General features: G+C 41.7%; 1 protein-coding gene across 1 annotated transcript; it reads right to left on the reverse strand.

Moving 5' to 3' along the window:
- Positions 1-6,075: 6,075 nt before the first annotated feature.
- Positions 6,076-10,734, reverse strand: LOC122764822 (NLR family CARD domain-containing protein 3-like; the record flags this gene model as incomplete). The annotated part of the gene is made up of 6 exons (XM_044018769.1): positions 10,684-10,734; positions 10,044-10,156; positions 9,207-9,415; positions 7,413-8,797; positions 6,883-7,352; positions 6,076-6,241 (listed from the first exon to the last, which is right to left on the reverse strand). Coding segments are annotated over exons 1-6 (2,394 nt in total), but the record flags the coding sequence as incomplete, so codon positions are not given.
- Between the last annotated feature and the right edge of the window lie 2,354 nt (positions 10,735-13,088).

Consider the following 13,088-nt stretch of genomic DNA (forward strand, 5'->3'; position numbering starts at 1 on the left):
CTGTGGGAATAGCTGGCATTACAGAAATCAACTCTTTATAAATGATAGGAAAAGATTTTGTTCTTAGAAATGGTTCATAACTATAAAGATGACCTTTATTATCAAACAAAGCAGAAACATAGATAATACCCCTTTCAATCCAGGCCTCCTTATATAGACTTTTCTTGTTAACAGTAATATCACTGTTATTCCAAATAAGAGTTTTATGTGGTGAAAAGTTGTGAACATAACACACTTTCCAAGACAATAAAGCCTGTTGATGACATTTTGAGACTTTTAGTGGCAATTTAGAAACGGACTAGTTACATCCCAATAGAAAGTTGAAGCCGCTTCCATTTTCAAAGATATTATATGGTATAAAATTCCATAGCGATTCCGGACATTCCAAACATTTCTGAAGCCATTTGATCTTAAAGGTGCAATTCAAACGGATCAAATCTAAGACGCCCAATCCTCCTTCTGCTCTCTCTAAAGTGAGAATTTCTTTTTTGAGGCAATGTCTCCTATGTTTCCACACAAATGTAATACATAAATGATTGATTTCTGTGCAGAACATATCACTAACAAAAAGTGACAAAGCAGGATAAACTAATCTTGATACACCTTCAGCTTTTGACAATAACACTCTAGCAAAGATTGAAAGGTCTCTCTGAAGCCATCAATTCAAAATTGTCTTAGTTTTCTTCATTTTGGGAAGAAAATGTAGCTGTTGTCTGAGAGTCATGTCCTTGGAAATGTGAACACCAAGATATTTAACACACTGTTTGACAGGAATATCAAACATAAGTTTCTCTTCAGTCTCATAGAAACATTAAAGTTGACTTTTGTTGAGATGAAGTTTAAGACCCGAAGCTTCTGAAAATGCACCAGTTGCACGTAATGCACTTTGTATTTGCCCTTTATCCCTTAGAAACAATAGTGTATCATGGGCTAGCTGTGTCATTTTGATCTGTCTGTTAAAGATGGTCAAACCATGAATATCGGGGCTATGTGAGATATTTAACAACAAAACTTCAGCCACAATCAAAAATAAAAAACAAGAAATAGGACATCCTTGGCGTACACCTCTTGAAATTGGAAACCTTTTGGAAATGCTGGGATATAAAAAGACAGAGCTGTTTATATCTTTATAAAACATTATTATATTATTAATAAAATGATCCCCAAAACCAAAAATGTGCAGGGCCTGTATCATGAAAGAATGTTCAATTGAATCAAATGCCTTATAAAAGTCGAGGAATACAAGTAGTGCATGTGACTTTATGTGGTTCCAATAGTCCATTCAATCTAATACTAACCTGACATTAGAGCTAATGTGACGTTTGGCCATAAAAGCATTTTGGTTTTCGCTTATTATCTCTTCTAGATCTTTCTTCAAACGTTTAGCATAGACCTGTGAGATCATTTTATAGTCTATATTTCAAAGAGAAATGGGCCTCCAATTTTCCATTATTAAAGGATTTGTTTCAGGTTTAGGAATAAGGGTTATCAGACCTTGTTTCATGGTTGTCGTCATGTCCTTTCTATCAATACATTCTTTAAACATGAGCAGTAGATGGTCCTTAATTAAAGCCCAAAAGCATAAATCAAATTCTACTGAGAGACCATCACTTCCAGGTGATTTTCTTAAATTCATTGAGTTCATATTGCTTCAGTCATTTCTGAGGATGAGAGCTCTCTGTCACAGCTGTCTTTGAAATGTCCAGAAATCAGAGGAGTCAACTTTCTTATATGCTCCATAAATGCACTGCTCTTGAAGTGATTCAATTCACATGTATATCATTTGCTATAACTTGCAATATTATTGTGGTCTGTGCTGATGGTACCATTTATATTTAGGGATGTAATATTATTTATTTTCCTATTTGGCTTTTCTAAACCAAAAAAAGAACTTGTATTTCTTTCCCCTTCCTCTAACCACTTAGCCCTGGACCTTATGAAGGCACCTTTGGCCAAATTCATATACATTCTGTCAAGCTCTTCACTAAGATTCTTAAGCAATTTTAATTCATCCTCAGATAAATCGTGCCTAGACATTCATTTGTGCAACTGGCTCATTAAAGATCTTCTTTGCTAGTACGTATTTCTTTTATTTGTTTGCTACACTGTATTGCAACTTCTCTCACTTTAAATTTAAAGAATTCCCATTTTTGGATTGGACTCATATCTTTTTGACTAAAAATGTCTTTTGCAAGCAATTCTACACTTTTTTAAAAAATGTTTTGTCTTCCAATATATTATTATTTAATTTCCAATAGCCTCTGATGTTTGATTTTTCTTTAGAGCCCTTTAATCTAAGACTTGTCTTTTGATGATCAGACAGCGGAGCATGACAATGAGAAACATCTGAAATGAACTGTAGTCCATGTGATGACAGTAACCATAGATCAATTCTAGACTGTAAGCTTCTGCTAGAATTGGTCAACGTATAATCTTTGACACTGGGGTTCATAAATCTCCAAGCATCTGAAAGCAGAAGGTGATCACACAGAAATGAGGTAGATTTGAAACCAAGTCAAGCAGTAGATCTAGGAGGCCATCGATCCATTTCATCATCAGGGGCATCATTGAAGTCTCCACCAATGATAAAAACACATTCTTTGTATTTTCCTTTGCAGAGAGATTAGAAAACGTATCTTTTGCTTGAATTGTTCTGTTTGGACCATAAACATTGCAAATAATAACCAGAAGGTTGTCCACCTTTAAGACCAATATAATCCATGGACCATCATCTGAGAAAGCAGAATCCAGCACATCACCATTAAATCTATTCTAAAGAACTGCGACTCCAGCTGAATTATTTGAGCCATGAGAAAAAAAAAAACTGTGTCCCCCCACTGAGACTTCTAAAATCTTTCATCATCTCTAGATGAATGAGTTTCTTGCAAAAAAACTATATTTGCATTACAACGCCTGCTTAAGAGAAAAACTGCCTTCCTTTTTGTATTATCCCGTAGTCCCCTTACATTAATAGAGCACAAACTTAGTGCATCAAACTTAAATTGAGTCATACAAGAAAATGAACTCAATAAAAACATAAACAGAATTGGCTAATGTCTGAGGTAAATGAACACTTAGAAACTTGAAGAAAGAATAAAATAGGTACTTACAAACAGTAAAGCTCAACTATAAGTACCATTTATACATTCATGAATTTTAAACCAACAGTATTATTAAATGTAATGAAGTGCTCCTGTGACTTATTTAACATAACCCTTAAAGTCCAGAACCCATTGTAACCTTAACAAGTCACCTTTCTTCCTTCAATATAGGCTTCTGGACCACGAACACCAGCACGTTTCCCTTGCTTTCTGGCAGCTTCCACAAGCGGCCAGAGCTTGTTTCTTTCCATCTTGTCGGTTTGTGTCAAATCTTCCTTAACCAGTAGTTTCTTCTCCTTGAGAATCTCAGTGCCACGTGAAATCTTCCAGACTTTGTTTCCAAAGGATCTCATTGTGAACTGCACGATGACAGGTCGTGCTGCATTATCCCGGGGAACTCCAACTCTATGCACTGTGTCAACGAGAAAGCCCAGCTTTTCTTTGTCTTCAGGTGCGAGCAGCGCCAGCAACTTGATGATCTCCCCTCTGATGTTCTCTGCAGGTGTCTCTCCTAATCCATACATGCGGAGATTCCAGCGCCTGCTGAAGCGCTCGCTATTTTCACTTCTCTGTTGCAGTTGTGAGACTTGTCCTGACATTTCTTTAATGTGTTCTTTGTTATTTTCAACTTTCCATAATTCCATCCCTTTCAACTGCTCGCAGACTGTCGTAATGGCTTCAGTGTTTCTGGAGATGTTTTGCTCGTGCGCAGTGAAGCGTTTTGTTAACTCCACCACTGCATTCATGATTTCAGCGTTGGAAACATCGTCAGCATCACCTCCGCCTTTTTGACGCTGTTTCTTTGGGTCCGGGCCTTTACTCGGCGTAACTGGTAGCGGTGTGAACAAAGCGTCCAAACCTTCAACTTCATGTTGAAGTAGTGACGTGACGTTGGTACTGCTGTTGGATTTCACTTCTCTTTTGGGCATGGTTCCAGTGGTTTGTTAAAGCTAATGCTATACTAACAAATGTTGGGGCCGAGATGTCTACTGTAATCCACTATTCTATTGTTCTCCATGGGTAAGGCCTATATGCAGTTTCAAAAGACTGATTTGAGTTTTCAACAAAGTCTCAGTCCACCATTTGGGACATTCTTGGTTTTACGACTGGTCAGCATTCCATAGGGTCAGTGAATCTCATTGGCCGTTCTCTGTTTTATGGCCTTGCCCCTGAAAACACTATAAAACCAGAGGACAGACGTTTCTCGCTCACTTCCATTTTTCTTTCTCTTCCTATTTTTGCTCTTTGTGTTTTTCTTCTTGTTCCTCTCCTTCGGGGGCAAAACGTGTTATCAGCTCACAGTAAGAGGCAAGGGTTCTGGGCAGGGTTAGGTTAAGGTTCTGTGTTTTATAAACTTTCCTTTGTGTTGAACGTGTTGGATTGTGCACTCACACGTTCGTATGGATTTGTTTACTATTGTTAACTGTTTGTATTTGTTTACACGTTATTAATTCCCTTCGCTGAAAGTAGAGCTCACCGCTCACCCTGCAGTGACGTGTCTTCTCCCGCTGTGAGCGCGTAGACAGATCACGTGGTGAGAGAATGTCGGCATGAACGTTAAGATTCACAGACTGGCCTGGCTTTGCCTGTGTCAAGTCTGTGTGGTTTAAACTGACATAAACTCTCACGTACGCGATCCTTTTGTTTCATTCACTGAACACACTGTGCTTTGAAACACACTTTTGGTCTGCCGCTATTCAAGCACGATTCTCACTCTCTCTCTTTCTCACTCACTCTCTCTCTTTCTCACTCACTCACTCTCTCTCTTTCTCACTCACTCACTCACTCTCTTTCATTCATGAACGAGAGTCTCCTCATAGGCGCCATCTTGTGTCGAACACGTGTCTCTGCAGCCATGCTATCACATGTTCGACCCAAGATCTGCGGCCTCGTGTTAATGTGTTTCTGGCGCCATCTTTGGTGGAAGCGTGCGTCTACAGTCACTGCTACTGCGCATGCCTTCTCTGCTTTAGTGTCGGAAGTGGGAGTGGCTTTGCTCGGCCAACCGCGTCACTCCCATGTCTTATCTTTGTCTCATGTTACACTCACACACACACACACACACACATATTGGTGTTTATGTTGTATATAGCCTGTGTTGTTGTAGCTTAGCAAGTGATATTTGTTGATTCAACCAATAGATTTTCGTTCTACATTAATGTTCACTTTTAGTGAACATGATTGTTTAATTGATTTCAATGTTTGATTTAATAAATTGTTACTTTTATGAACCTGAAGGAATGCTCTGTGTCTTTTGTACATGAATACAGTGACAAATGGGGGTTGAGAGGGTCTGTGCTCGGATTCATACCTTCAATACTGTTAAATTGGGATATCTTTGATATCGTAGTCAATTACAGTGATTATTTAAGACTGATTTTAAAGGCATAGATTGATTGTCTTTTCCCTGTTTTCAGGGTGGTGCCCCGTTCTAGAATGAATTAACATTTAATTCATTTTTCAAAATGTTTAATTAAAATATTTTATTATCCTCTCTATCCTCACAGAGTAGCCACAGCAGTCATAATAGTTGGTTTAGTTGCCGTTTTTTGACGTGGTACAACTTATAGTTTGGGAGTTCACGGCACTCCAACCGCCCAGGTCGCCATCTTGAGCCAACTGAGGACGCTCCTGTTTGTTTGTAAACAGTCACAGCTGTGACATCATCAACAACACTCATTCTCATTGGCTACATGTGAACGTGTCAGAGGAGAAAGTGAAAAACATCAAGTTCAGTCAGAAAAGGTCAAAGCTGCGACTGACGTGAAAACTACAGCGACTGAAACACTTTAGAAAACAAAAAACACGTCAGCTGTGAAAAGATCCTGATTCTACATCTGAGGGAAGAAAAAGTGGAAACATGGAACAACCATCACTGATTCAACTCATGTGACAACATGAATGACTTTCAGTTGTGGATGAAACATCTGACATTTACAACAGTAACAGAGAGTCAGTGAACTCACCCCAGAGTCTCCAGTCTACAATGTGGACTCTCCAGTCCAGAACACAGCAGCTTCACTCCTGAATCCTGCAGATGGTTCCCACTCAGGTCCAGGTCTCTCAGGAGTGAGGGGTTGGACTTCAGAGCTGAGACCAGAGAAGAACAGCTGATCTCTGTCAAACTGCAGCCCCTCAACCTGAATAAAGAATAAAAGATGAGACTTTAGACAAAGTTGCTGCTTGAAACCAGTAGTATTGTTATTATTATTATTAATATGATACTATAATTAAAGTTGATATCAGTCTAATGTTTATGTCTCATTAATAGAACATCAATAACATTGTAGTTGTATAAAAATGTCATAAGTCCTGTTTAAACTTAGAAGCTGACACAACTGTTATATTTCTGCTCCTGGTCTCTCTCTTCTGTCTCTACCTCACCTCCCTCTTTCACTTTCTCTCCCCCTCCTCTCCTCTGTCCTCCATTTTGTCCTTTCACCACAACCGGTCGAGGCAGATGCTGCACATGTTTGAGTCTGGTTCTGTCACAGATTTTCTCTCCACTGCCCCCTAGTGTTTGTTCATTGTGTGAACTGTTGGTTTCTCTTGTCTTTCTGTCTTATCATGAACAGAGACTTGAGAGAATGTTGTGATTTGGTGTTTTCATTCAGTTCAAAACAAGAATCACAACCAGCTGACAAATCTTCACATTCATCATTTAAAACATCTCCAGAAACAAACTGAGAAGAATGAGAAGAACTGACTTCTGTGTGTATTTGATAAACCAAACCATGAATCATCACTGACTGATGATGTTATTGATCATGTCTGAACTCACCGAGCCTTCCTGCAGTTCCTCACAGCTGGAATCAGTCTCTGTTTCCCCTGGTCTGATGTTCTGTACTTGTCCAGGTCCAACTCATCCAGAACCTCCTCAGACATCTGCAGCATGTAGGCCAGAGCTGAGCAGTGGATCTCAGAGAGTTCCTGTCTTCTGTTCTTTGACTTCATGAAATCTTGGATCTCCTGATGCACTGATTGGTCGTTCATCTCTGTCAGACAGTGGAAGATGTTGATGCTTCTGTCAGGTGAGATGTTGTCTGTGTTCATCTCCTTCAGGTTCTTGATCACCCTCTGGATGATTTCTGGACTATTCTGAGTCTGACCCAGCAGACCTCCTAAGAGTCTGTGGTTGGACTCCAGACAGAGTCCATGAAGGAAGCGAACAAACAGGTCCAGGTGACCATTTTCACTTTGAAGGGATTTCTCCATGGCTGCTTTCAGGAACACATCCAGAGATAAGTCACTCTCCATTTTTCTTCCAAAAAATGAGGAGAGCTTGTTAATAAAATTAGGTTTTCTCAGGACCTCTGTCTTCCTGTCTTTATCTTCTTGTCTGAAGAAGTCCTGCAGTACCTCTGTCTTCCTGTCTTTATCTTCTTGTCTGAAGAAGTCCTGCAGTACCTCTGTCTTCCTGTTGGTGAAACAGTGGAACATGTAGACTGCAGCCAGAAACTCCTGAACGCTCAGATGAACAAAGCAGTAGACTGATTTCTGGAAGATCACGCTCTCTCTTCTGAAGATCTCTGTACAAACTCCTGAGTACACCGAGGCCTCTGTCACACTTAGACCACACCGCTCCAGGTCTTCTTGGTAGAACATGATGTCTCCTTTCTGTAGATGTTCAAAGGCCAGCCTACCCAGCTTCAGAAGAAAGTCCCTGTCGGCCTCCGTCAGCTCCCGTGGACTCGTCTCACATCCTTTATCATATTTGTTCTTCTTCCTCTTGGTCTGAACCAGCAGGAAGTGTGAGTACAGGTCTGTCAGGGTCTTGGGCAGCTCTCCTCTCTGCTCTGTGGTCAACATGTGCTCCAGAACTGTAGCACTGATCCAGCAGAAGACTGGGACTTGACACATGATGTGGAGGCTCCTGGACGTCTTGATGTGTGAGATGATTTTGCTGGACAGATCATCAGTTCTGGATCTCTTCCTGAAGTACTCGTCCTTCTGGTCGTCAGTGAAGCCTCGTACTTCTGTTACCCTGGCAACACATTTAGGAGGGATCTGATTGGCCGCCGCAGGTCGAGAAGTTATCCAGACAAGAGCTGAGGGAAGCAGATTCCCCTGGATGAGGTTGGTCAGCAGCGCGTTGACTGATGACCTGTGTGTGACGTCAGAAACCAGCGTGCTGCTGCTGAAGTCCAGTGAGAGTCTGCTTTCATCCAGGCCGTCAAAGATGAACAAAGGTTTACAGACAGCGAGCTCCTCTGCTCTGACCTTCTCTAATGTTGGATGGAAAACATGGAGCAGCGTGAGAAGACTGTGCTGCTGATCTCTGATCAGGTTCAGCTCCCTGAACGAGAGCACAATCAGCAGATTCACATCCTGGTTTTCCAAACCCTCGGCCCAGTCCAGAGTGAACTTCTGCACCGAGAAGGTTTTTCCAACACCAGCGACGCCGTTGGTCAGGACAACTCTGATGCTCCCCTGCTGGACAAGTAAGGCTTTAAAGATGTCGCAGCACTTGATGGGAGTGTCCTGGACCGTCTTCTTCTTGGAGGTCGTCTCCAGCTGCATCACCTCATGTTGAGTATTGACCTCTTCACTCTGTCCCTCTGTGATGTAGAGCTCAGTGAAGATCCTGTTCAGGAGGGTTCTACTTCCTGTTCCTTCAGTTCCTTCAGTCACATGTTCAAATCTGCTCCTCAGACTGATCTTATGTTCATCTAGAACCTTCTGCAGACCAACATCTGCTGAAAGACAAGAGACAAAGAATGTGAGCAGCTGAGGATTATTTTCATCAGTGTCATGTTTTTCTGTGACGTTGTTGTTTTATGTTGTTTGTTGTCAAATGAAAAACTACATTTTCACTGTAATGACTTGAATAACTTTATTCTGAAAGACTGAATCATTCTAGAAGAACTGTGATGATTGTGAAGGAAAGAGTATCATCTGCATACAAGAGAACAATCATGAGAGAAAAGCAGCAAAATGAGGGGAAACCTTCATTTCTTCAACCTGCAGGGGGCAGCAGAGAGTTAAACTCCATCATGGAGTTAACATGAGTCACATTTTTAACTTTTAAACAGTTTTCTCCTGTTTTTCCATTTCTAAAGTCTGCTAGTGCTGATGGGAGCTGCTCTCCTTATGAGTCTTACTCACGGATGCTCCGTGGTCCACGTCCTGTCCTGGGTCTTTGTCCACACTGGGGACAGCAGGAGTCTCCTGGTGGACCAGACTGGTCCCAGTATGAGGAGATGCAGAGTCTGCAGAACCGGTGACCGCAGCTGGTGGAGACTGGATCCTTCAGGACGTCCTGACACAGAGGACAGCGGGACGTCTGCTCGTCCACAGAAACAGCAAACTGGTCTCTGTGGAGACATTTCTTTATCACTGACATGTCGGGGACAGGAGGACATGTCTCTGTGAAGACATTGTTTATTACTGACAAGTCAGGGACAGCTGACATGTCTCTGTGGAGACATTTCTTTATCACTGACACGTCGGGGACAGGTGGACATGTGTCTGTGGAGACACTTCTTTATCACTGACATGTCAGGGACAGGTGGACATGTCTCTGTGGAGACATTTCTTTATCACTGACACGTCAGGGACAGGTGGACATGTCTCTGTGAAGACATCCTTACAGCTTTGTCTCACAGTGGTTCTGATGGACTGTTGTAAAGGTCTAACCCTGAGGCTCATCCTCACACTCTCTCTGACTCGTCAATGGTTTGACTCATTGATCCGTTTCATCAGATTCTGAATCAGTTCAGTTCAGTCTGTTGCTCACACACACATTTAGTTCTTCTTCCTTCACAAAAGTCCAGTCAAATTCAATTTGAACCACAAATAAAAGAAATGAGCTGTTGATGTGAAGCTGCTTTCAGAGCTGCTCTGAAGTTTGGACGTTTCCCTCCAACAGATGGAGGTTATTTCTTATCTTAATTCAAGAGCATATCATATTGATTTGAGAGCATTATTTATTGAGTCTCTTACTTTGTCTCTGAGGCTCCAGGTTCATGACTGAAGGTTATAATTTGTCCCATAGACTGGTCACTCTTCACAGACAGACCGCTGGGTCCTGGAGACTCTGCTCTCTGTCTCTGGTTCTGACCTCTGCAAACACAAACATCACATGATCACTGATGATGGTCTTTGTTTAGACACTTTGATCACAAAGCAGCCTCAGTGTCAGTGTGACCTCCAGAGTCTGGAGTGAAGGGAATGATTTCAGGTTTACAGCCTGTGGTCGCTGATCTTTGTGTAAAGACTGATCCTCTACAGCAGCGGTCCTCAACCCCCGGCCCGCGGAGCGGTTTAATGTCAGACAATATTTTCAGGACCGGCCCATAATACAAAAATAAATAAATAAAAAACTAAATAAAATGATACGACCGGCATAAAAACTGGTCTTTTGTGAATATAATAATAAACGTGAATCCACTGTGTATGCAAATGTATTAGCAGTGTCCTCGTAACATCGCGCCAACGATACTGCACAGAGCGCAGCCGTGCGTCAGCGGCATGTGCACCGGCTGGGGGAAAAATGGCCGAGTCCATCAACCAGTTGCGGATGCTGCCGCTGACCAAAGGACAAATGTGAAGTCCCGTCTGTTCATTGCGCAGCAGCGGTAACGGAGGACCCAGATGACGCGAGCCAGGAGACGGGTGCTTCGTCAACCGTCATTTTGCCATCTCCAGCAGTTGATCTTCTTCTTCGACCGTGTCATGTGACCGAGGCAAGCATGTTGACATGTGTCAAGAGTGAGTCATAGACAGATGTGGCGAGAGAATGGTTCACAATCTGATAATAAATAAAACGGAAATAATGGAAGTTATGTATTCTTTCTCTGCGGCCCGGTACCAATTGACCCACGGACTGGTACCGGTCCACGGCCCGGGGGTTGAGGACCACTGCTCTACAGGTACAGTCAGCATTTAGAGTGCACAAGAGTGAGAGTGTGATGTTCTCTTGCTGTCAGTGCATGAGTCTCTTACTTTGTCTCTGAGGCTCCAGGTTCATGACTGAAGGTTAAAGGTTTTCTCTTCACAGACAGACCGCTGGGTCCTGGAGACTCTGCTCTGTCCTCGTCTTCCTCCACACAACCACTCTTCTGCTGGACTTCAGTCATTCTGAGACACACACACACACACACAGGTTGATCACAGATTTACTGATGCAGAAATTTAGAAGATGTGTGTCTCTACCTCATCTCCCTCTTGTCCTTTCTCTCCCCCCTTTCTGTCCCCCACCTCTCCTCTGTCCCCCATTTTCCTTTCACCCCGACCGGTCGAGGCAGATGACCGCACATGTGTGAGTCTGGTTCTGTCAGAGATTTCTTCTTCTGTTAAGAGGGAGTTTTTTCTCTCCACTGATGACTAGTGTTTGCTCATTGTGTGAACTGTTGTGTTTCTCTGCTCTCCTTGATGTTGTCTATGTACAGACCTGAGATCATGTATGTTATGATTTGGCGCTATACAAATTCAATTCAATTGAATAAACCGTCCCAATATACAGATTTACAGAGAATAACTTGTTTTCTACTGTAAAGTGTAAACCTCATATATAAAAAGCACGTCTTCTCTTTGTTGTTGTCATGAGTCTGTGCAAATGAGCTCCTCACTGACTTATCACTGCTCCACTCAAAGCATCATATTGAAAGCACTTTAAAGAGTTACCTCTCAGTTTGAGTGGAAAATCTCCTTCATGTTTCCTGGAGGACGTCTGATGTGGATCTGTGTTCAGTCCAGTGATCACACGAGAGAAAACTGTAACACATCAGGAGTTTTCTGTCAGAGAAGGTGTTTTATGAAACCTGCTGTTCATGTCACTTACATATTTGTGCCAGTAGATGGTGCTAGGCTACTCTGTATGTGACTGAAGGGCTGTTGTCTGCATTCAAGTCAGCTGATGAGCTCAGTTTTGAGAGCAAAAGTCCAATTAGATCCTGGATTACTTATTAACTGCATATTTGTTCATCAAGGACATCAAAAAGTACTAAGTACAATTACATTTCAATCATAAATGTGGATTTGATACCACTTCAAAAAAAGAATAACATCAGTTTTGTTCAAGTCAACTTTGACCCTGGATTACTCCCAAAGTTCCAAGACAGTCTGGCTGCAGACCTGCACTGTGAGGTCTCCTGCACGGTCAGAACTGGAAGTTGATTCGAAGCCTTTCAAAATAAAAGCGAACATACCGGAAGCACGTATTTTTCGTTCCCCATGAGAAGTGTGGAGACGACGAGGTGAGTAAAAGTCAAGTGACAACAACTTTGTGTCATACGAAGAAACAGAAACAGTCTTTATTCACTAGAACGTTATGTTGCACACTATATATTGACTATATAAAGTTATATTAATTTGAAAGAATTGGGTTTTGGACTTTTGGGTAGTTTTTAGCGTTGTTATCGTATCGATAGTGCTCACTTAAATGTGCCATTTTCCTACTCAAAGACCAAGAAAACTGAGTTATATCATATAGTTTTTATATCATTTTGTTTTACTTATTACGACATTATTTGTCTCTTACAGATGCATATTTCAATCTGAAGTACCGACACTACGCCCAAAGTTGAACGCTGCACGTCATGCTGCAAGCGATTTCACTGCCCCCTTGTGCCTAAAAGTGAAACCAACACAATTGTCCAAGCTGCAGAGCCACTTAGAGGCACATAGGAAAGGTGGCATTTTATTTAAAGGTAAGCATAATGTATTTGTCTGTGTGTTTGTACTCATAAGTATGAGCCAACGCTACTAACTTCTGACAGGTTGTGGTTTGGCTGGTAAAAGGGGAAAAGGAAAATGAAGGGAATGTAAGTTGCAGTGAAGAACACCTGACACCTCACCTCACAGTTTTAGTCACTTTCAAAAATGAAAAGTTTAGAATCACATTCATAACAGAGGTTATTGGTTATGTGGGTCATGTAACTAGGTATTCAGTCATTCACTTTGAATACACAAAGCTAAGTTCATTTAAAATCATCAACCCTCACACCCTCCACTGGCAAATCCATGTGGTCCACAAGGTAAGAACAT

Source organism: Solea senegalensis, unplaced genomic scaffold, assembly GCF_019176455.1.
Source record: "Solea senegalensis isolate Sse05_10M unplaced genomic scaffold, IFAPA_SoseM_1 scf7180000017695, whole genome shotgun sequence".
Classification (NCBI taxonomy): Eukaryota; Metazoa; Chordata; class Actinopteri; order Pleuronectiformes; family Soleidae; genus Solea; species Solea senegalensis.